The sequence below is a fragment of the Protopterus annectens genome, chromosome 1.part0 (genome assembly GCF_019279795.1).
Source record: "Protopterus annectens isolate FY-2018-M chromosome 1.part0, PAN1.0, whole genome shotgun sequence".
NCBI lineage: Eukaryota > Metazoa > Chordata > Ceratodontiformes > Protopteridae > Protopterus > Protopterus annectens.
The window spans coordinates 451,408,273-451,433,154 of NC_056725.1; the positions used below are offsets into that span (position 1 = coordinate 451,408,273).

General features: G+C 44.0%; 1 protein-coding gene across 2 annotated transcripts in view; it reads left to right on the forward strand.

Moving 5' to 3' along the window:
* Nucleotides 1-24,882, forward strand: part of XPO5 (exportin 5) — a 2,857,558-nt gene that overhangs the window by 513,816 nt on the left and 2,318,860 nt on the right. For both annotated transcript variants that reach the window (XM_044060355.1, XM_044060360.1), the window contains exon 7: nucleotides 3,651-3,836. In XM_044060355.1, coding sequence (XP_043916290.1) covers nucleotides 3,651-3,836 — 186 coding nt within the window. The remainder of the gene's footprint in view (nucleotides 1-3,650; nucleotides 3,837-24,882) is intronic.

Here is a 24,882-nt window from a genome sequence, read left to right on the forward strand (position 1 = left end):
CACTTATCTTTTGGCCGCCCCTTTGGGAGGAAAACTGGCACTTTATGCACGAAACTGGCAACTGATTACCCAGGATAAGTGGGTTTTAAATACAGCATCCCAGGGATACAGATTTCATTTCCACACGTTGCCAATCCGAAATGGATGGCCAGATCTGCCTCCAAATCAGTGGGCAGAGGCCTAAAAACAAGTTATATCCCTTATGAATATGGCAGCTGTTCAACCAGTACCAGACAAGGAAAAGGGACAAGGTTTTTATTCAAGACTTTTCCTGGTACCCAGAAAAGACAAATCATGGCGTCCAGTTCTGGACTTAACCATTCTAAATACATTTGTGGACATTGCAAAATTTAGGATGCTGACTCGACAACAGTTGCTACCTATGCTAGGCAAGGATGCCTGGTTTGTAACTCTAGACTTAAGAGGCTTACCTGCATATCCCAATCGGGGAATCTTGCAGAAGACACCTCTGCTTCAAAGCAGGCTATTCGCATTACCAGTTCTCTGCAGTGCCCTTTGGCTCATCTACTGCACCCAGGGTCTTCACAAAGTGCCTGGCACCAGTAATTGCATTTTTCAGGCAAAGAAATATTCAAATGTATCCATATGTGGATGATTGTCTAATTCAGGCAGAAAACAAAGACGCTCTTGTAAAACATCTGGCATTTGTCAAAGGACTTGTAACTTGTCTAGGGTACACCATAAATGAAAAGAAATCACAACTGGTCCCCTCTCAAATAATTACATTCCTGAGTGCAAGAATGAATACAACTGCCCAGATGACTTACCTTACGCCAGAAAAACAAATTCAATTGATGACTTAATTCAGACAGGTGGCCACAAAATCCCTGCTATCTGCAAGACAAATTCTGCAGGCCTTGGGGTTCATGGCTTCCTGCATTCTAATAATTCCATATGCAAGACTGCATATGAGGAAACTTCAATGGTACCTAAAAAGCTTATGGAGTCAACATTTACAGCCTGGAAGCAATGATTCCTATCATTCCTTGCCTGCAGCAAGAGTTCCTATGGTGGGCAGAGGCCTGCCACCAAAACAAGGGACAGTTATTCATTCCATCCCCTGCCACCCAAACCCTGACTACAGACGCATCAGATTATGCTTGGGGGGTGCATCTGGCAGGGAGATGCATTCAGGGCCAATGGAGCCTAAATCAAATGCACCTACATATTAACCAGAAAGAGATGCTAGCTGTACAGAATGCTCAGACAGCCTCCAAGGACTATCTTTATCCAGGACAGCTACTGATGAAGACAGGCAACACCACAGTTGTGTGGTATATAAACAAGCAGGGGGGGTACCTATTCCTACCCTCTTTGCAGACTAGCCATGGCATTGTGGAACACTGCCTTGACTTGTCAAATATCTACAAGCTCAGTTCCTGCCAGGAAAGCAAAATACTCTGGCAGCAAACTAAGCAGAAATCTTATGGACTCGCATGAATGGAAACTGGATCCACAAATCTTCAGCATGTTGACAAGCAATTGGGGGAGCCCAGACGTAGTTTTGGGGTGAGGCAATAAGATCTATCAGTTGGACAAATTTGCACAAGAATTAATCACAAAACAGCTTGGAAAGTGGATGCTGTATCCTTCTGCTTGAAAAACCTATCAGTCTATGCCTTTCCCTTTCTGCCTCTGCTCTCCAAGGTCTTACTAAGTCAGACAGGAAAAAACAAAAATGATTCTGATTGCTCCAGACTGGCTTCACCAACACTGGTACCCGCTCCTACGCAATATGTCATACCTTCCTCTGTGGTACCTGCCTCAGACACCTTACCTCTACTGTCTCAGCAGAACTATCAAATCCTGCACACTCTGCTCCAAACTCTGAATCTTGCAGCATGGCTAATCAGCTCATTTCACCAGTTACGTCTCTCAGCAAACCTATGATGGATGTCATTTTAGAGGCCAGAAGGCTTAGTACTAGAAAATCTTATGCTGACAAATGGAAAAGGTTCTGTGCCTGGAACCAAGCACAAGGAATAAGCACAGCAATGCCCAATATTTCTCGGATTCTGTAGTATTTAACTGAGATGCTTCACAAGGGCCTATCTTTCTTTTTCTTCCATAAAAATCCATGCCTTTGCCATTTCATCTCATTACAACACAGAGCCCTCCCCTCTTTTCTCATCCTCTGCTAAAGCAGTACCTCAGAGGGGCCAAAAATTTAAGACCTCCCAGGAGAGCACCAACTCCTGCATGGGACCTCAATTTTGTGTTGGAAAAACTCATTCTACCTCCTTTTGAGTCAGCTGCTACTGCATATCTAACATTTCTCTCTTGGAAGACTGCCTTCCTTTTAGCAGTCACTTCAGCTAGAAGGATTTCAGAACTACAGGCTCTTATGGCAGTGGAGCCTTTTATTATTTTTTACCCAGACAGGGTGGCTCTCAGTACAAATCCATCCTTTATGCGTAATGTGGTATCTAGTGTAGCTCTTAATCAGACCATTCATCTGCCAACCTTCTTTCCAAATCCACAGAACAAGGGTGAGCGGATTCTGCATTCATTGGATGTACACAGACAACTTAGATTCTACTTAAACAGGACAAAATCTTTAAGAAAATCTGAGCAATTACTGGTGGCATTTGCTGCAGGGGCAGAGGGAAAGGCTATTTTAAAGCAGACTATTTCAAAGTGCCATTGTATTCGTTTCTGCTACATGCACCATGATAAACCTATCCCCAAGGGGATCAGATCCCATTCCACTAGGGCTGCATCTACTTCTGCAGCCTTTCTCAGAGGGGTTCCTACCAGAGACATTCTAGAAGCTGCTACCTGGAGCTCAGTTCATACGTTCACCAAACATTGCCATTTACCTCTTTTCTCTAAATCCAGAGCAGGCTTTGCCACTGCTGTCCTACAGGACCTTATAGCTGCCCCTAGTGCTGTACAATTCCCTCCACCCAACCATTGCTTTGGGAATCTACCCAAATGTAATGACTGCAACAGTGAAACATGAAGAACATAGTACAATTGTGTACACTTACCATTAATGTAGATTTTCGAGTGTATTCACTGTTAGTCCTGGTTACCCACCCTCCAACCCCCTGTTTCTCATTTACTATACCTCTCATTTCTTTCACTTTGCTTAAAATCCTTTTTGGTATATTTACTTTTGTTTGGAGGTATATTTTTTGTGTTTTTTAATTTATGCACAGGGGGCACCTGACAATCTGGGGCAAGAAAAACTGATGTAATGGCGTCTGCTGCATGTTTTATACCCCTGACGACCTGACGTCATGGAAGAAGGGACAGCAACTGATGCAGGACCCAAGACTTTGTTAATCAGGCCGACTGAGGGCAACCTGCCAGCAGATTACCCAAATGTAATGACTGCAACAGTGAATACACTCACATCTACATTTATAATGAGTGCACACAACTATATTGTGGCTCTGTCTGCTATGGAATTAAAAATACTGAATTAAGTAGCAGATAAGCAATTATTTTAAAGGGTAGGTGGAATGTGGTGCATTAAAGACTTTTAGAAATAGGTGTTAGCAGAAGTTGGCATTTTGACAGTTACATTTTAGAAAAGGTTACCTTGACGTTTTTATTTTTTATATTTTTTCAAAGAAATGTTGCAGTTTATTTATATGGTATTCTGTTCTTTGCTCTTTTTGTAGGCTAAAGGACATTGCCGTGTTGGCATAGTGGCTCTGAATACACTGGCCGGCTACATGGATTGGGTTGCCATGTCGCACATCACAGCTGATAACTGCAAATTACTTGAGATGCTTTGTCTGCTCTTGAATGAGCCTGAACTGCAGCTGGAGGCTGCAGAGTGTCTTCTCATTGCGGTTAGCCGAAAAGTACGTTTTTTTTTTACTTTGTGTAATGCATTAATTGTGCTGGATTCTATAATTGTGCTGGTTTATTTTCTTCAACTGCTGTAATAAAACAAAAAAAAAGTTTGATCAGAAATGCTGGAGTCTTAATTTGCCTCATTTTGTGTTATACTGCAGAAGCCCTTTTTATATTCTTCCTTTGTATTTAAGTCCTACTACTCTTGGCTTCATTGAGAAATTGTGCTTAGTTTGATTTTCCAGACTTAAATTTCAGTCTCCGTTTTGAATCATAGGTAGGCACTAGGCTATTGGCCCAAGGGCCTAAGTAAGCCTAGCCAACAAGGTTCCCTGGCTTATGCATGCCAAGAAAGTTATTGTCCTGTGCCCCTGTTGAGCAGAGCCACAGAAGTGATCCCCGGGGTGTATTTCCTATTTCCCTTCCACTCATCAAGATTTTTCTTGAAGCTTACTAATGCAGAACTTTGCTTGACATAGATGGGTAGCTTGTTCCAGAGTATGGTAAGTCTCTGGGACAGGAATCTATCCTTCCAGCATGTCCTGTTTATTGTGGTGACCAGGTTTAGGTCCCTAGGATGTGTAGCTCTGAGGGATTGGGAATTTTTAGGTGTAGCATGTCCAACAGCTCTGGGTTTGATATAGCTTTGTATGTTAGACAGAGATCACCTCGGAGTAGGCAATATGCTACTTAGTAAAGCTGGAGTTTTTTTGAGACAGTCAGTGTAGGGCATCTCTTTGAAGCCCGTAATCCTCTTGTGAGGTACTTCTGTGTCCTTTACAGCTGCTACAGATGTCTTGTGTGGTACATTCCAAAAGGGGCATTTTACTCTATAATGGGTCTAATGAGTGTCGAGTAGAGGGGAGCAATAACCTCTTGTTTTTTTTTTTTTTTTTCTGGATGTGAACCCTTTTGTGATGAGGTGTGCCACGTAGGATTTCCTGACTACTGTGGCGATGTGATTATCAAAGGAAAGACTACTGTCCACCTGTGTCCCAAGGTCTCTTATCACACATTCGGCATTAAGTAGACTGCCGCCTATGTGGTAGTTCATGGGTACAGAGTTTTTACCAAAGGGGATGACAGTGCACTGTTTGGCATTGAACAAAACAACAGCAAAGCAGCAAAACAACAACAGCAAATACAACGAAGAACAAAGACCAGGAACCCAGTGAATAAAATTTATTCCTCTCTGAAGTCTCTGTATTCACTGCCGCCTTGGAGTACACAGTTACTTCACTTCACGCACTTGGTTTGTATATACTGCTAAATAAACAGTCATCAGGTAGTACCGTTGTCGCCTCACAGTAAGACGTTGTCCTGTTCGATTCTCAGCTAAGAGCGTCTTCTGTGTGGAGACATGCGTGAATGGGCGTACCTTCATTCAAGGTTGTGTGTCAGGGCTGGCAACTCGGCACGTAAAAATCTACTGCTAATCATTAGCGAACCAGAGTTCTGCTGTGGCGACCCCTAACCGGGAAAAGCCAAAAGACAACAACATCAGGTAGTATCATCAAACACTTAAATATTTAAAGTAATACATGCCAATTAGTCAACATTCATACCCTTTGGAAATAAAGTATCAAACTTAAATGTATACACTGCTTTTTTATAAAGAAGTTTATTCTTGCTGACACCCCCCCCCCCCCAAAAAAAAAAGACTCTACTTTTTCTAAAATTGTGGCTTGTAAACCATGAACAGAACTACCATGTGCTTCTAAAGAATGTTCTGCCACTGAACTCTGTTCCTTTTTATTTAATATATCACAAATATGTTCTAATGGCCTTATTTTAAAAGCCCTTTTGGACTCGCCCACATAAAACTTATTACAGGGACATCTGAGGGCATAAGTACTGCCCTCCGTGTCACACCTATAATTCCCACAAACTTCAAGTCTTCGACCGTTTAAGAGTCCAAAATAAGGCACAGTATATGAACTCTGTATGAAGCAGAATGTTTTTTGGATGAATTACAAGTTAATAGATTTATTTTTACACTTGATGGCGTCCAAATAGGGAAGATGGTGTCCTTTTTGGATGCAGATGTATTACTTAAGGAAGATGGAACATTAACTACAAAAGTACATAGGAAATTTCAGGGAGATTTATATTTGAAAGCAACAAGTTGTCCTGGGCATATGATTGATGCCTAACCTTATGGTGAATGCACATGTGTTTATAGACTCTGCAGTGATGAAAAGATTTTTTTAAGGGAGATAGGTTATACTTTTGAGATGTTCAGAAAGCGTGGTTATGGTGACGATATTATTGCTAAGGCATGGTCTAAGTTTAATAAACAATATATAGGAAACAACAGTTGAAAATGGAAGGGAGTTTCCAAATTAAATAATTCTGAATCTGGTTGTGAAATGTATTTTGTAACCACATATAGTGGATTCAGCGATAGGTTTTATGAGATGGTACAAACACAGTGGCAACTGTTATCAAATTTAAAGGTTGGAAGCTCATGGATGCCCAATAAACTTATTGCCTCATATGGAGTGGGTAGGAATATTGAGTGTTTTGGTGAAATCTAGGTTCTGTAGACCCGAGGAGGTCTTGTACGAGTCATTAAGAACAAAAGAGACAGTAGGATTTGGCAAATACAAGGCATGCAAATTTATTGTGCCTTATTTTGGACTCTTAAATGGTCTAAGATTTGAGGTTTGTGGGAATTGTAGGTGTGGCACTGAGGGCATTATTTATGCCTTCAAATGTCCCTGTAATAAATTTAATGTGGGTGAGTCCAACAGGGCTTTTAAAATAAGCCCATTAGAACATGTTCATGATGTATTAAATAAAAAAGAACAAAGTTCAGTGACATAGCATTTTTTAGAGGCAAATGGTAGTTCTGTTCATGGTTTACAAGCCACAATTTTAGAAAACAGTGTGTGTGTTTTTTTTGTTTGTTTTTTTTTGGGGGGGGGTCCGCATGAATAAGCTTCTTTATAAAGAAGCAGTGTATATATTAAAGTTAGATTCTTTTTCCAAAGGGTATGAATGTTGACTTTAATTGGCATGTATTACTTTAAATATTTAAGTTTTTGATGGTATTACCCGATGACTTTGTTTAATTGCTTATTTAGCAGTGTATATAAACAGTGTGTGATGTGAAGTAACTGTGTACTCCAAGAAGGCAGTGTATGCCAAGACATCAGAGAGGAATTAATTTTATTCATTGGGTTCCTGGTCTTTGTTCTTCATTGTATTTACTTTTTGGCATTGAACTTGAGGCCATGGCTCTGACACCAGGCATCTGTCTCGGTGAGGCCCTTCTGTAGGATGTCTACATCATTTGAGGACTCTCTTATGGCTCCTAGTTAGCAAGTCATCTGTGAACTTTGTTAGCCAAAGGCCTTCTGTATTAGCCTGTACTTCAGAGATGTCGATACCAAACAGGAGAGGTCCCAGTACTGAACCCTGTGGTACTCCACTTGTCACTGGTTTGAAGTCAGATTTGGAGTCTGCAACGTTTTCAGTGTGGGCTCTGTCAGTGGGCCAGTTGGCAGCCCATCTTGTGACATAGTGATTTAGACCTAGTTTAGTGAGTTTAGCTATAATTCCAGAATGGGGGATGGTGTCAAAAGCCTTGGAAAAGTCAAGATGGGCTGTGTAAACCACCTTACCCTCTTCTACAGCTTTGGTGACTGCCTCAAAGAAGTCGGTCAGGTTCAGGAGGCATGATCTGCCTTTCACAAACCCGAACTGGGTGGGGTCCAGAGTTTGGAGGTTCCCAATGTCTTTGTTTGAGTTCCATGAGGATACGTTCCATGGCCTTTGAGACCCGGCTTGTCAGACTAATAGAGCGATAGTTCCCATTATCACTGGTGGCTCCCCCTTTGTCGAGTGGGATAACTTGCTGTGTGCCATTCAGTGAACACAAAGCCTGACATGAGGTTATGCTTGAACATGGTGCTTAGGTGGGGAAACAGTTAATTCTGAAGTTCATGTAAAATGCAGCCTGGGATGATGTTCCGTCCCATGGATGCTATGTTTTTGGCTTTAGAGAGTGCAGCGTTTACCTGCATAGTTGTGATTACAGGGACTCTGCATTCTTCCTGTGTAGATGTGGGCCCTTTAGGGGGTGAGGGGGTTAAAATTAGCACTGAACCTATCTGCCAGGATGTTGGCAATATCAGTTCTGTAATTTTCGTGCCGTTGTGCTTTAACTTAGAGCAGATCTGGGTGTTGCCATTGAGATTCTTGACATAGCTGTAGAATGCTTTGTGGTTGCCCTTAGAATCAGTGGCAATTTTGTTTTCGTAGCTAGCGTTGGAGGAACCTATAAGGTATCTCAGCTGCTTATTGAGGCTGACTAGGGAGCTCCTCCTCTCATGGGATTTTACTCTTTTGCAGCAGTTTCTTCCTTCTGTTGTAGAGTTTGTTTATGGCAGGGGACCACCAGATTGGCTTCCTTTGTTGGAGGATAACCTCTTGGTTCTGTTTGGGATAGCACGATCCATGCACTTGTATAAGTGCATTTTTTGTAGGATTCAGCAGTCGTAACTGTGTTGCCCATCTGCATGGGTGTCATGAAGTTCGCCACTTCTGTCTTAAGCATGAAGTTGTCTTTGGAGAAATGTTTTTCCTTGATTTCCTTAATGGGGGTGGGATGTGGATATCTAGGGTGATTAGTTTATGGTCGGATCTTATCAACAAGGAGATGACTTCAGATGTGGAATACCGGTCACTCATGTTGGTAATGACTAGGTCTGTTGCCCCTGGTGGGGTTGTGGATAAGTTGATCCAGGGCATTGGAATTTATGAATTCCAGAAAGTGTTGAGCGAAGGAGTTGGTACATGAGTGGTTATCCCAGTTAATGGTGGGGTAGTTGAAATCCCCCATTATTAGGGTGTTTGGTTGAATCCTAATATTTTCCAGTATATCAAGAAAAGAGGAGTGGAAATCCTGGGTCATGTTGGGGGATCTGTAGCAAGGTACAATTTGGATTGCAGTTTTGCGCAGAGTTAGTTGCACTTTGATAACCTCCAATGCATTATGCTGGGCAACTAGCCTGGAGGTGTGGATATCCTCAATGAATATGGACACACCTCCGCCTTTGGTGTTCTGGTTCAGGTTTGATGTTCAGAAAGTGTGGTATGAGTTATAGCCTGGTAATGTAGGGGTGCTGTCTGGAGCCTTGAACCAGGTCTCTGTCACTGCACAGATGTCAATGTTCTCCATTTCATGGAGTGCCTCTAGTGAGTGCAGTTTGAGATTTAGATTTCTGGCATACAAATTCTGTAGTTACCACATGAGCAGTTGACTCCATCCACAGAATTAACTAGGTAAATAGGGTATGGAAATAGTGGCAGGCTTTTCTCCATCCATCCATCCATCCACTTATCTCTTTGTCTCACACTCATACACACATTTTAGACCATTTAGATTCATCGATTCACCTATCCATCTACCACATGTCTTTGGGATATGACAGGAAACTGGAGTACCTAGAGAATACCTATGCAAACACAGGGTGTCTGTCAGACTCTGAAAATAAAGCACACCAGCCGAGAACCAAATCTTGGAGCTTCTTGCTTTTGATCTGGTAAGTGCTACTCTGTATACTGTGATGCACATTTATGGAAAAATAATTAGCTTGTGGTGTGTGATTTTGTGTTGACTGTATTACTTTTCTGTGGTTTGAAATACCTTTGTTTCACCACCTGATGCTTGTCAAGAGCACTTCTGCTCCCAAAATCCATTAAGGCAGCTGCACTCATATACAGCAGATTTCTGCATGACCCATGGCGGGAGGTGGGGTAGTCCAAGATGCCTTTTTGACAGCAGAGTCCTCATTTTGACATGGAATGTTACTTGTACTGAACTTATAGCTGTATTAGTCACTCTTGTTCCTTGTAGCATGCCTCTTGCATTGCAACAGATGTAGGTGTTCTCAAGTTCTCCTTCATGGGGAGGTTGGGTTGACATAACGATTTAAGGTCTTTATCTCACAGATACAAGGTGCAGGGTTACATTCTGACCTTTGGTCATTGCCTAGACTTCTGATTGTCTGCACATTGCTAGCCTAGTATTTACCTATGTTTTTGTCTGAAGATATGCTGTCATCTTCGTTGAAGGTGATGCAACCAGAAGGATGCTTGATCACCAACTGGCAGGTCTTATTAGTATTCTTGTTAGTATTCTTTGGTTGTTCCCACAGCCAGCTGTCCAGTGTTGTAAGTAGATGTCTTTCCTCAGATCACTGCTGCATTATTCTAGCAATTGTAGGTTATCCTGTCCATCTAGGGTACCAAAGCCAACAAGACTTTTTGACACTCCATATGCCCGGTGTATGACCTCAGCCTTTTGGAGGAGGAATATATTAGCAGACATGCGAGTATAGGTTCCTAAGGTGATCTTGCCAGCAGTCTGAATACTGATGTTTTGCTAATCATAGTGCCACTACCAGTAGCAAGGCTTGTTCAGATAAGTGACCAATTGGAGGGTGACTTTCTCTTTTCTTAAATATTTGTTCACATCGGCTAAGAAAGAGAACTGCAGCTGTGGAAGACAAATGACTTAAAAAATATCTCCACTCTGTTATTTCTTAGTAGCTGTAATATGTATCAGTTGTTTACCCATAAATACCTTAGAACCAGATTAGCTTCCCTACGCAACCACTTGGAGACCCAACATCTCAAGTGTCTTGCACTGTGCAAAATAACAGAACCCTCTGCCTCTGGAATCTTATTCTCACCCAAAACATTGTTCAAAGAAACTGTAACCAGATTCTTCAGCTTGCCTGTCTGACATACCTGCTGAGATACAGCAAGTCTGCGGTTCATCCCGAGACCATTGGAGAGTCCTGCTACTTTAACCCTGCTGGAGGCCAGTATGATGTCTGTCGTGTCTGAGACTGTTTCTCCTACCCCTACAGGAAAGAAGAGGGAAAACGGGGTGCTTATTTCAGAGGGACACTGGCTTATATCTCACAAATATATTCTCCAGGACAACTGGCCTCCTGTGACAAGCATATGTTGTCACCAGATTTCCCAGTGGAAGAGATTTCTTTGGAAAAGCAGTCTCGAGGATGATGCAACATTTTGAGTGCAGCACTAAAGACTTGGATGTATAGAAAAGGTATTATGAATTATTGGTGTACAGAAAAGGTACTATCGATTTTATTGGCAGTAGGGGCCTCAAGGCTTCTCTTGTGCTATCCATGTCTTCTAACTAATACTCTCAGCCACTTGCACCTAAGAAGTCCGACATGTTCTGCAAGATACCTGAAGACATGATATTTTTGTACAGAAGTCATTAGCAGATGCATCCTGATATTTAGGGTCCCTAGCTATTAAACTCAGATGACTAAAAATGTATTGTCCATCATGTGAAACTTTAATAAGACACTGGATGACTTTGAGGAGTCTGAACACAAATCACGGGTTGTGTGTATGTTTAGTAATGCCATCCAAGTGGTCAGTCACTTCATTACATGCAAGTATGATGCTGCAGGGATTTGCTTCAAGGCTGTGACAACTGGTTTGGCCACCTGCAGATTTGTTTGGTTTCTCCTTCAGTCCCTCCTAGGAGTTTTAAATGCCAGACTTTCGGACTCCCTTCTTCATGTGGATCTCCTTTTTGGCCCTTCTGCTGCTGAACTATTTAAAATACTCCAGGAAAAAAGCAAAGTCATACAGGAATTAAAACAAGTTTTTCTCACATCAGTCCTTTGATACCAAGGGAATTATCCATGCAGACCGAGTGCCTTTGTATGGAAGGAACAAATGTCTCCTGAAAAGCTTAAGAAACTAGAGAAGAGATTTCAAGAGAAACCGCTTTTTCAAGCCTGGGAAAGTCTGTTTTCCAGAGAAAGCCACTACTGACTTCTGCTACCTTCCTTCCACCTTGGTCCACATATCCAAAAGACTGTCTTTTCCTCCCAGCCTGGGAATGCATTGCTTCAGAGAAATGGGGCCTTATCCAAACTTGCAGAATCACTTGGAGCTTCTTTTTTAGAGGGAGAATTCTTTCCCCTTCTATATATTGATCTCGCCTCATTCACAGCCCCCCCCCCCCAGGTCAGGAGTTGCTCTCCCAGGTTGAATATAGAACCAGTTGTTGCACAGGCCTAGGGAAAAGCTTTCTACACAAGACTTTTCCTGGTCCCCAGGCAAGAGGGAACATGGATGCCCATTCTAGATCTGTTGTTTTGCAACACGTTTTTGAAAGTTTATTTCCTTCAGGATGCTCTCCCTTCAGACCCTGCATCCCCTTACCCTTTATCAGGCCTTTCTGGTCACCTTGGGCCTGAAGGATGTATACCTGCACATCCTGTGCACCCTTCCTGTAGGAAACTTCTCAGGTTTTCAGTCTCTTCATCACACTTTCATTTCTTAACTTTACTTTCTGGAATGCCTACAGCTCCAGGAGTCTTCACAAAGTGCCTAGCTCCAGCTATCCCATGTAGTAAACACATCTAGGCAGTCTCATAATCCAGGCCTTGTCAAAAAGAAACTCTGCTGTTAAATTTGCCATTCACCATATCTCTCTTGGAAAGACGAGGATTCACTCTCAACCTCTGGAAGTCTTTTTCTTCCACCCAGGGTATAGTCTTCCTAGGTTGCAGACTGAATACCCCGTCACTGACGCCCTTTCTTTTCAGGAGAAAGTTTTCTTACTAGTTAATTCCAGTCCTTGATCCCCATCTACAACCTTAGCAAGAGTGATTCTAAGAGCCCCAGGATACCTAGCAGCCACAGTTCTGGTAGTGCCACCTGCTAAACTGGACGTGCGGAGGATCCAGTTGTACCTTAAGTCTGTTTGGTCTCAACACAGCTAACCCTTGGGATTCCCAATTCCACTCTTGCACTTTCAAAAGCGGGTGTTGCAGCGGTGTATACCTAATGTGAAACTCAACACTGGTTCCTTTCATAGCACCTACCCCCCAACCTGGGCCAACACACTGACTCCTCAACTAGGCCTGGGATATGTGGGCAGGTTCCACAACAGTTTAAGGAACAGTGGTCCTGTAAAGGACCCAAGGAACATATCAGTCTGATGGAGATGAAAACCCTTAGCCACTGTTTGGCATCTATTTCTCAGAGGTCCAGGTAAAGACAAAGGGCCTGTGGCTGACCAAGTTTGCAGACTAATACTGCAGTGAATTTTTGTATGGGCACTTAAAATAATCAATTAACTCATTAAAATACTTTAAACTAATTGTCTGCATGTTTAAAAAGGTTCTCTGTGACCTTGAGATTTAAACACTGATAAGTTTTTACTTGAAAGCTTTGTTATTTTATTAAACTTCTTTGAGGGCGTTGGACTTTTGTTTTACTTTTTGGACTGTACTTCTGGTGATTTGTGGTCCTTTAACTGCTTTGGTGATTTATTTTGTCTTTTGACTCCCCAAATGATAACATACTGAAAGAAGGTCTCGCAGCAACCAATGACTGGTGCCAGTCATGACCTCAAGTTAAATGCAAAAAAATGTATCCTACCATTTAGCAAAAACACATCCCCAGTTGATTATCACATCAGCGGCAGCCCCCTAAGCACACAACCTGTGGGTGAGTGACCTGGGCATTCCGGTTGATAACCTCACATTCGGCCATTATGTAACAGCAGTGGTCAGAAGAGCTTTTTACTTGTATCTCGTAAGTAAAAAGATTGCATCCAGAAAAAAAGAGGTTATTACCTCTCTATACTCTCTCATTAGACCAGTAATTGAATAGAACGCCCCATTTGGGATGTACCTCTCCAGACATTTACATCAACTGAAATATTAGTAAGAGAAGTTCCTAATACCATCATTGAAAGCCGTCCTGGATCGGAACCTTCCAGATTTTGTAAGGTGGATGTCCCATTGAAGGAAAAAGCATATTACTCATGCTCCTAAGGGTCCACAGAGTGAATAACAATCTGTCAGTCAGGGGTTGTTTAGTGCTTTGATGCTGTTGAAACCCCTTCAGGGCATTTCTTTTCCAGCCCCCCCCCCCCCCCCGGTCCTCTACTCTAAAAAGATTTAAGGAACAGGATTCTTCTGAGGAGGAGCCAGATTCAGATGAGGAATTCCCTTGCTTGCTCCTCTATTCCTTCTCCTTTAGGTTATAGATCAAAGGAAGAGGAATCTGCCAGTCCTGACGCTCCCTTTGAAGAGATTTTTTTGGGGACACAATCTCAAGGACGCAGGGTTTTTTTTAAATGAGTTTGTGTTCAGGTTTCTGAGTTACAGAAAAGGTGCTATGTGTTGCTGCAGATGGGACTCTTCCAGGCCTTCAGCTGTTACTCCTGATGTTCATCGTGTTAACCTGCTGCAGTCATCACACATCCTGCCGTCGGGCGGTCCCGCAGTCTGCCCGAATTCCAAAGTCTTGGTCCAGCGTCTGTTGCTGTCGCTTCTTCCCTGAAGTCAGTGCGCCAGGGGTATACGAGAGGCATCTGACGCCATTTTCTCCAGTCTTTCTTGCCGCGCGGTGCCCGAAGCAGAAGCAGCTCGCAAGTGCTGGTCTGCCGACACCTGAGATTTTCGAATCGAGTTTCAGTCCGAAGTCTTCAAAGCTAAGTACCCCGTTGGGGAACCTTTTCTTGCCTCAGTCCGATGTCAGAAAAAGTTAACCATTACATTTCTTGTGGGAAGCAAATACCTCATAAGGACTTTCATTCTTTGTATACCTTGCTTAGGCCCAGACCACGATGTCACTGGTCTGTTTTGTGCTAGATTCAATAAGCGAACTATAAAGCGACGCTTTGATTTCACATGACACTTCGGTAGGAAATTTAATTACACTATGCCATCGGAGCAGCCGACTACCGGTGTGCATAAAAAACGCAAAGATAAAGAAAGGCAGCCTAGATCCAAGCCAGACTCCGAGCCCTCGGCTGGGAAGGTCGCCGGTTCTTCGGTTTTCAGTGAGGTGCCTACGCAGCCCCTGGCTACTGCTGAATTGGATCCCCAGACCGCTTCGGATTCTCCAGCAGAGGGTTCTAGGCCGACGCAGCCATTTTCTTTAGGCCCTATAGACGACATTGCAGTAGGAGAAGCCGGTGCTGTAGAAACCCCTTCGGTTTCTGAAGGTGTCTTCAGACAGACTATTCTCACCATAAAATCTTATGCTAAGCTTAAGACTCCTCTAAAACCAAACAAGACTACATTTCAGTCTCCAGATCAAGGCCCTATGCCTAAGAAACAGATTATGCTTAAAATGGCTGATTTAATTTCTTTGATCCAGGGGTTCCCAACCCCCCCCCCCCCCCTGACAAAAGGCCTAGACAAGAGGAGGATTATGCCTCCTCTGATCAAGTGTCTGTTTCCTCAGGCTGCTCTGAGAAACCGGATTACTCCTTTCCCCCTTATGAAGATTCTGATGCGGGAGACTCCATTCCTTCAGCTTCTCCCCCTGAAGGTTATTCCTTTGGGGAAACCTTGCATACTATGAAGGGAACATTTCCACTGGGAAGGTCAGGACTACTCTGACTCAAAGAAAAGGCTCAGAGTTTCTTTTACTCCCCCAGCACAGACCACTTGCTATCCCCCCAATTTTAGACATTGTGGATGATGTTCTCTTAGAATCTAGTCTAAATCCAGATTCTCTGCCTCCTGCTCCAGCCAAACCAGATAGATACTAATAGAGTGCCTGACTCGCACAAATTCCTATACAAAAACCCTGTTGCTGATCCAGAGACCATCTCCCAGGGTCCCAAAGGGGCTAAGGCTTCTATGGCTAAAAATCCTGTACCCTCTGAAAGGGACTCCAGAGCACTAGATAGGTGGGGGAAGAAGGTCTACACCTCAGCTACTCTAGCTATGAGAGCACTAAATTGTCAATTTCACATGCTTAAATACCAGCAATTCCTAATGTCTCAAATAAAACAAAAGATGGGCACGCACCCTCAACAGACTGAATTCAGGGAAATGCAGGATCTGTTGCATGCAGTTTTAACAGGTGGGCAAACATAATTTACAATGTGGTTTTGATGCCTTGGAGGATTCCTCTAGAGCAGCTGTTACTGGGTCTGTTATACGTAGGCATGCTTGGTTAAAGGAACAATCTATGCCTGATCATGTTAAAGCAAAGTTACTAGATGCACCCTTAAAGCAGCAGGTCTTATTTGGGGTTAAAGCAGAGGAGGTTTTAAAGAAAATGGAGGATAAGGCAAAATCTATGCAGACAGTCAAAGATTTCTTACAGGTACAGCCCCCACGCTTCAGCAGAAATTGGCCAACAAAAAATTGGTCCTTTCCAGCTTCTGACAGACCACAGAGGGGTAAATACAGGCGCCCAAGGGGCAGAGGACAAGCACAAATCCCTTACAAACCTCGCCAATGGGGCACTGCAACACCGAAGGGAGGAGAAGATAGGCCCCAAACTACTAGAAGACAAACACAATGACTTAAACCTCAAAATGGCAAGCAAAGCCCTCTTGGCAGCTCCCTTGGGAGGAAAATTAGCACTTTTTGCAGATAACTGGCGCATCGTCACAAAGGACAAATGGGTCCTAGACATTATCTCACAAGGATACAGATTCCATTTCCACACCTTGCCAAGGATAAAAGGAATTCCAAACCTGCCACAAAATCAATGGGCAGAGGCACAAAAACAAATTACAGCTGTCATGGACATGAGAGCCATTCAACTGGTACCTACACAGGAGCAAGGCCAAGGATTTTACTCAAGGCTCTTTCTAGTCCCCAGAAAGGACAATGCTTGGAGACCCATTCTGGACCTTTAAGTTTTAAACACCTTCTTGCAAGTACCCAAATTCAAGATGCTAACACTACAGCAGCTTCTTCCCATGTTGGACAAGAAAACTTGGCTAGTAACGTTGGACCTCAAGGAGGCATACCTGCATGTCCCTATCAGACAAAATTGCAGAAGATACCTCCATTTCATTGCAGGTTCAACCCATTACCAATTCTCTGCACTGCCCTTTGGCTTATCTACTGCGCCCAGGGTTTTCACAAAATGCCTGGCACCAGTAATTGCATACTGCAGACAAAGAGGAATTCAAATATACCCATACCTGGATGACTGCGTCATCCAAGCAGAAAGCAAGGACATTCTCTTGCAACACCTGGCTTTTGTAAAACACCTAAGTTGCCTAGGGTGCACAGTAAACGAAAAGAAATTAAAACTAGTGCCCTCACAAACTGACATTCCTGGGTGCCAGCTTGAATACAACGGCCCAGATGGCTTATCTGACGCCAGACAAACAACTACAATTGACTCAATACTTCAGAGCAATGGCAACAAAGACCCAACTCCCTGCAAGAAAAATTCTGCATCCTTGGGCTTCATGGCATCTTGCATACTACTAATACCATTTGCAAAACTGCATATGAGGAAATTACAATGGTACCAAAAAAGCGTATGGACTCAACACAGCCACAGCTTGGAAACAATGATACCTCTCATTCCCTGCCTTCAACAGGAGTTTCTGTGGTGGTCACAGGCATGTCACCTCAACAGGTGTCAGCCTTTCACCTTACCCCCAGCCAGGCAAACTATGACAACAGATGCATCGGACTATGCCTGGGGGGCACACATGGGAGGACGGTGCATTCAAGCCATATGGACTGCAGATCAAAGGAATCTGCACATCAATCAAAGAAATGCTAGCTGTACAAAATGCTCTGACAGCCTTCAAAGACCTGTTACATCCAGGACAGCTTATCATAAGGACGGACACCACCACCACAGTAATGTGGTACATAAACGAGCAAGGTGGTACACACTCCTATCCTCTATGCATGCATGCAATGACCTTTTGGAACACAGCACTGGCTTACCAAGTTCAATTACAAGCTCAATTCCTGCCAGGAAAAAAGAACACATTGGCAGACGACCTAAGCAGGAACATCATGGATCCCCATGAGTGGAAACTGGATCCACAAGTATTTGCAGTGATAAGTCAAAAATGGGGGCTCCCAGGCATAGACCTGTTTGCCAGCCCCCAAAACTATCAACTAACAAAATTTTGCACAAGGACTTTTCACCATTAAGCTTGGAAAGTGGACGCACTCTCATTCAGTTGGAAAATGCTGACAGTATATGCCTTTTCTCCATTGCCCCTTCTCACAAAGGTGCTGGTGAAAGTCAGGATGGAGAGACCCCGAATGATACTCATTGCCCCAGACTGGCCACGCCAGCACTGGTACCCACTATTAAGGAATGTGGCCCAGGGCCCACCATGGATTCTACCACAAATTACCCATCTGCTCACACAGCAAGACATTCTACACAGCCAGCTCAAAACCTTAAACTTGGCTGCATGGCAAATCATCTAAGCAACCAGCCAGCTCCTCTCTCTCAAGCTGTTATGGATGTTATTTTGGAGGCCAGGAGGCCCAGCACCAGGAAGGCCTACTCGGACAAATGGAAAAGGTTTTGCGCCTGGAACCAAGCTAAAGGCCAAAATACCCTTTAGCCTGACATACCTCAGATTCTGCTATCTTTAACTGAGATGTTACACAAAGGGCTTTCTTTTTCATCTATTAAAATCCACGCCTCAGCTATTTCAGCTCACTACAACATGGATCCTCCCTTATTTTCACATCCACTCCTAAGGCAATTTCTCAGAGGGGCCAAAAACATTAGACCTCCCAGGACAGCACCAACACCTACTTGGGACCTCAACTTTGTTCTGGAAAAACTTACGCTACCTCCCTTTGAGCCAGCTTTTTCAGCTGACTTAAAGTCTATATGATGGAAGACTGCCCTGCTGCTAGCAATTACTTCAGCGAGAAGTTTCAGAGCTTCAGGCACTAATGGCAGTAGAGCCTTTCCTCATTTTTCATCAAGACAGAGTTTCTCTACGAACTGACCCCTCCTTTATGCCTAAGGTGGTATCCAGTGTGGCTCTAAATCAAACCATCAATTTGCCCACCTTCTTTCCAAATCCACAGAACAAAGGAGAAAGACTTCTACGTTCCTTGGACATTCACAGGCAGCTACGTTACTACTTGGATAAAACTAAGGTTTTCAGAAAATCTGACCAGCTTTTTGTATCCTATGCTACAGCATCACAAGGAAAGGCCATCTCAAAGCAGACCATTTCCAAATGGATAGGACATTGCATACGTTTTTGCTACACCCACCATGGAAAACCAGTTCCTGCTAACATAAGGCCTCACTCTACCAGGGCAGCAGCTATATCTACAGCCTTCCTCAGGGGGGTGCCAACCAAGGATATTCTGGAAGCTGCAACTTGGACTTCAGTACACACCTTCACCAAACATTACCACTTACCACTTTACTCTAAGACTACAGCTGGCTTCACCACTGCAGTTTTGCAGGGCCTTCTAGCCTCCTCTAACCCTGTTTGACTCCACCTCCCATCCTTAGCTTTGGGATTCTACCCAAGTGTGATGACTGCAGCAGGGTAACACGATGAACATAGTACAGTTTTGTACCTACCATAAATGTAGATGTTAGTGTATACCCTGCTGCAGTCCAGGTTACCCTCCCTCCATCCCCTTTGACCTAACTAAGACCTTTCTATACCTTAAAATCTGTTACAACCTTTGTTGTGTATTTGCTTTTAGCTGGAGGGATTTTTTGTTTATGCTGACCACCATTGGGGAGAGGGGGGGGGGGGCACCTGACATCTGGGGCAAGAAAAACGGAAGAAAATGGCGTCGGATGCCTCTCGTATACCTCTGGCGCACTGACATCAGGGAAGAAGCGACAGCAACTGACGCCGGACCAAGACTTTGGAATTCGGGCCGACTGCGGGACCACCTGACGGAAGGATAAACCCAAGTGTGATGACTGCAGCAGGGTATACACTCTAACATCTACATTTATAGTAGGTACAAAACTACTTTCTGGCTGCTTTGTTGGATGCATTTTCCTGTGCTTCTATGGCTCCAGACTTGGTCCCCTGCTCCCAAGAAACCTCATGTACAGTTCTCTGGCACCTTATAGAATATATTTTTGTGTAAGTGTCCTCCTGCTGACCTCTCAGTGGTGTCTAGTTTCTGATAACCCCTGTTAATTGCTTCCTTCTCCCAAGTTGCTACACTTGATAAAGATGGCGGGACCATGGAAAGGCTAGATAAGGTTTCTACCACTGCTACCTTGACTTGTAGGGTTGTTAATTATCGGACCCGTATGTACAGGTATTTGGCCATCTATCCCAGGCCTGTCATGTTATTTCTGATCTTCCAGACTCTGAGGGTAAACCTTCTGCCCTTACCCCATTAGGGACTTTCTCCCAGGTGGCTTGTCATTCCATCAAGTTTAGTTATGATGCAGTAGATGCTTCTTCTAGGACTGCTGCTTTGGGACTGTGATGAGATGTTCCTGCCTTCAACTTCAACCTTTGCCTGATATTAAGGTCAAGTTGATGGATGCCCCGTCTTGATAACCGAAGCTGTTACTGACATGTTTTAAATCGCTTCAGGACATTGGCAGGACGTTACAGGAACTTAAATATGTGTTTTCTCTTGTGCCTCAATTTCAGAGAAATTACTCCAGTAAGTCCACTTTTGTTTGCAGGCAGTCACCCCTTCCTCCTAAGGTTGAGTGTCAAGCTAGCTAGCTCCTGTGAAGGTTACTACTTCTGTGCCTCAGAAGATGTTCTTTGTGTTTCACTGTTGTAGTCAGTAAATTTGGGGTTATCTGCTTGCAGTAGTCCTTAGTTGGCCTGATTATCAAAGTCTTGGGTCGGTTGCTGTCTCATCTTCCATGATGTCAGGTAGTCAGGGGTATAAAGCATGCAGCCGACGCCATTACATCAGTTTTTCTTGCCCCAGTCTTTCTTGCCGTGCAGTGCCCTAAGCAGAAGCAGTTGGCAAGTGCCAGTCGGCTGACTCAGTTTCAGAACTGAAGTCTTCAACTAAGCGAAGTACCCCGCTGGCGAAACTTTTTCTTGCTCTAAACCGATGTCAGTAAAAGTTAATAATTGTATTTCTTGTGGAAAGCAAATAATATCTCATAATATTTTCATTTGTACTGCATTCCTTGCTTAGGCCCTGACTACGACGTACCTTGCTGTCTGTTTTGTGCCTTATTTAAACAATGAGCTATTCGTCATCTGTTTATTTACGCTTCTAAATATTTTGGTACTCTGTTCAATTATCCAGATATGGCTTCGGTAAGCCACCCGACTACCGACATTAGGAAAAGAAGCAAAGATAGAGACAGACCGCATAGGTCCAAAGCTGCCGACGACGCTTCTCCTAAGCTAGTTGCCAGTACTCAGTGAGGCGCTTTCGCAGACCCTGATAAATGCTACTTCAGATTCGCAGGCCTCTACTGAGACCCATTCGGAGTCCATTGTGCTGCAAGATGCTTCAGCTGTGGAACCTGCGGATGTCTCTACCTTGGATGGGTCCGGAGCCGCTGTGCAGGCACCGGCTTCTGAGGGTGTATTCAGGCCTACTTACTTGCATATTAAACCGATGCCATCTTCTTCAAGGCTGAAAACTCGATCCATGCCTAGAAAACAGATGCCCAGACCGCTTGGTCAGGCCTCTATGCCTAAAAAAACCAAATGATAAGAATGGCTGAAGATGTTATTACTCTAATCAGGGGAAGCCACCCTTCCCCCCCCTCTAAGAGACCTAGGACCGAGTTTCCTTATGATTCTTCTGATCAGGATTCTGAAATTTCTGTTTCCTCTGATGACCAGGATTTACCCTTATATACCTATGAGGATTCCGATGCAGAGGACTCTATTCCCTCTGCTTCTCCTCCAGAGGATTTCTTGTTTGGTGAAACCTTGCATACTCTTACGGAGCATTTTTGCTGGGAAAGCCAAGATTACTCTGATTCTCTAAAAAGAGGCTTAGAGATTTCTTTCTCCTACCCCAACACAGGTCGTCTTTAGCTATCCCCCTTGTACTGGACATTGTTGTCGATGCCTTCTCGGAATCTAGCTTGGCACCTGACTCTACCTCCTGCTCCCAGAAAACCTGATGGATATTGCAGGGTTTCTGACTCTCACAAGTTCCTCTACTGTGGATCCTGAGACCATTTCACAGGGACCCAAGGGCATTAAGGCTACTACTGCCAAAAATCCTACCCCCTTTGATAGAGATTACAGGAAGCTGGATAGATGGGGTAATAACCACTTCTGCAACCTTGGCTATTAGGGCCTTAAACTGCCAGTTTCATATGTTAAATTATAAGCATATTATCGGGTTGCTTAAACAGAAAATGATGATTCCTGACTGTGCTGAAAATAAAGATTTACAGGATTTAATGCATTCTGCTGAACAAGTTGGGAAACCTATTTTGCAATGTGGTTTTGATTCACTAGAGACATCTTGCAGGGCCGCTGTTACTGGGTCTGTACTTAAAAGGCATGCTTGACTTAAGGAGCAATCTTTGCCAGATCGTGTTAAAGCTAAATTGCTGGATGCTCCCTTAAACCAAAACCGCCTGTTTGGCAACAAAGCAGTAGTAGTACTTAAAAGATGGAGGAAAAAGCTAAATCTATGCAAGCTGTTATTCCTGCAAGTACAGCCTCTCAGATTTAGTAGGCATTGGCCCTCTAAAAATTGGTCCTTTCCTGCCTCTTCCAGGCATTCTCAGTCCAAACACAGAACCAGCAGAACGCCCAGGCTTCAGTCCCAAGGTACTCACAGGACTAAGCAGTGGCGGGGCTCCCACTTCCAAAGCAGGGAGTGGTAAGACTCCCCTCTATGGTAAACTGTCTCAATTACTTAATTTTAAATCTTCAAAGCCCTGTACAACTGACTGTTCTTTTAGGGGGGGGGGGGGGGGGACTGCCCTGCAGGCAAAAAATTGGGAACTCATTACCCAGGACAAATGGGTTTTAAATATAGTTTACCAAGGATACAGATTCCACTTCCACTCCTTCCCATCCCCAAACGGTTGGCCAGAACTACCCCCAAATCAGTGGGCAGAGGCTCAAAAGCAAATTCTCTCTAAGCATCAAGGCTATTCGACCTGTTCCAGAAGAGGAAAGGGGGCAAGGTTTCTACTCAAGACTTTTACTGGTGCCCAGAAAAGACAACTCCTGGCGTCCTATCCTGGACCTCTCTATCCTAAACACATGCTAACTCTTCAACTGCTTCCTATGCTGGGCAGTGATGCCTGGTTGGCGACACTGGGTTTAAAGGAAGCCTACCTCACTTCCCAATAAGGGAATCTTGCAGAAGATACCTACGCTTCAAAGCAGCCTACATGCACTATCAGTACTCTGCACTGGCCTTTGGCTTATTTACTCCGCCCAGGATATTCACAAAGTACCTAGCTCCAGTTGTTGCATTTTGCAGGCAAAGAAATATCCATACCTGGACAATTGTCTAATTCAGGCAGAAAGCCAGGACATACTATTGAATCATCTGGCGTTTGTACAGAATTTGCTAACCTCTCTGGGGTACACCATAAACGAAAAGAAGTCGCATCTAGTACCTTGCCAACAAATTTTATTCCTGGGAGCAAGCTTGAGTACAACTTCCCAGATGGCCTACCTCACGCTAGAAAAACAAGTTCATTTGACAGCCTACTTCAAACTACTGGCCACAGTGATCCAGCTATCTGCAAGGAAAATACTGCAAGCCCTGGGGTTCATGCCCTCTTGCATTCTACTAATTCCATATGCAAGACTGCATATGAGGAAACTACAATGGTATCTAAAAAGCCTATGTTATCAACATACTCAGGACTTAGAATCAATGATTCCTATCATACCTTGCCTAAAGATAGAGTTCCTTTGGTGGGCAGAGGCCTGCCACCAAAACAAGGGACTGTCATTCACTCTACCCCCTGCCGCCCAAACCCTAATAACAGATGAATCAGACTGTGCATGGGGGGGCTCACTTCGCAGGGCAGTGCATTCAGGGCAAATGTAACCCGAGTCAAATGCACCTCTGCATATCAATCAAAAAGAAATGTTAGCTGTACAGAATTCTCTGACAGCCTTCAAGGATCGTATTCTTCCAGGACAATTGTTGGCAAAGAAGGACAACACCACTGTTATGTGGTACTTAAGCAGGGTGGAAACCACTCATACCCTCTCTGCCTTGAGTTACCAAGTGCACCTACATGCTCTGTTCCTGCCAGGCAAGCTAAATACACTGGCAGATGACCTAAGCAGAAATCTCATGGACCCACAGGAGTGGAAACTGGAACCAAAAATATTCAACCTCTTGAGAAACAAATGGGGGGGGGGGTCCAGAGATAGACCTGTTTGCCTCCCGTCAGAACTACCATTTGGACAAATTCTTCCCAAGGACTTCCCACAGACAAGCTTGGAAAGTGGATGCCCTGTCCTTCACCAGTTTTTGCCTTTCCCTCTCTGCCTCTCCTCTCCAAAGCGCTACTAAAGATCAAACAGGACAAACCAAGGACAATACTGACTGCACCAGACTGACCAGGCCAACACTGGTACCCCCTCTTGTGCAGTGTGTCACTGCTGGAGCCATGGTACCTGTCTCAGATCCCTGCCCTGCCGTCCTAGCAGGTGGGCCAGATCCTGCACCCACAGCTTCAAACCGTGAACCTTGTGGCCTGGCTAATTACCTGATCTCTCAGTTACCATCCCTCAGTAAGCAAGTCATTCTGGAGGCAAGGAGACCTAGTACTAGAAAATCCTGTGCTGAAAAATGGAAAAGATTCTGTTCCTGGAGCCAAACTCAGGGGGTGGGCAGAACAGTGCCCAATTTACTGCATATTCTTCAGTACTTAACTGAGATGCTTCACAAGGGCCTTTCCTTTACTTCCATCAAAATTCATGCCTCTGCCATTTCAGAACATTATAATACTGAGCCCACCCCTCTTCTCTCATGCACTGCTGAAACAATTCCTCAGAGGGGCCAAAAACATAAGACCACCCAAGAGAGCCCCTACTCCAAACTGGGACCTCAACTTTGCATTGGAAAAGCTCACGCTACCTCCCTTTGAGCCAGCTGCAAGTGCAGAGTTGAAATTCCTTTCTTGTAAGACAGCCTTCCTTCTAGCAATCAATTCAGCAAGAAGGGTGTCTGCATTACAGGCCCTCATGGCATTGGAGCTTTTCATCTTTTATGCAGACAGGGTGTCCCTCAGTACCAATCCTTCCTTTATGCCCAAAGTGGTATCCAATGTGGCCCTTAATCAGTACATTCATTTGCCAGCCTTCTTTTCTAATCCACA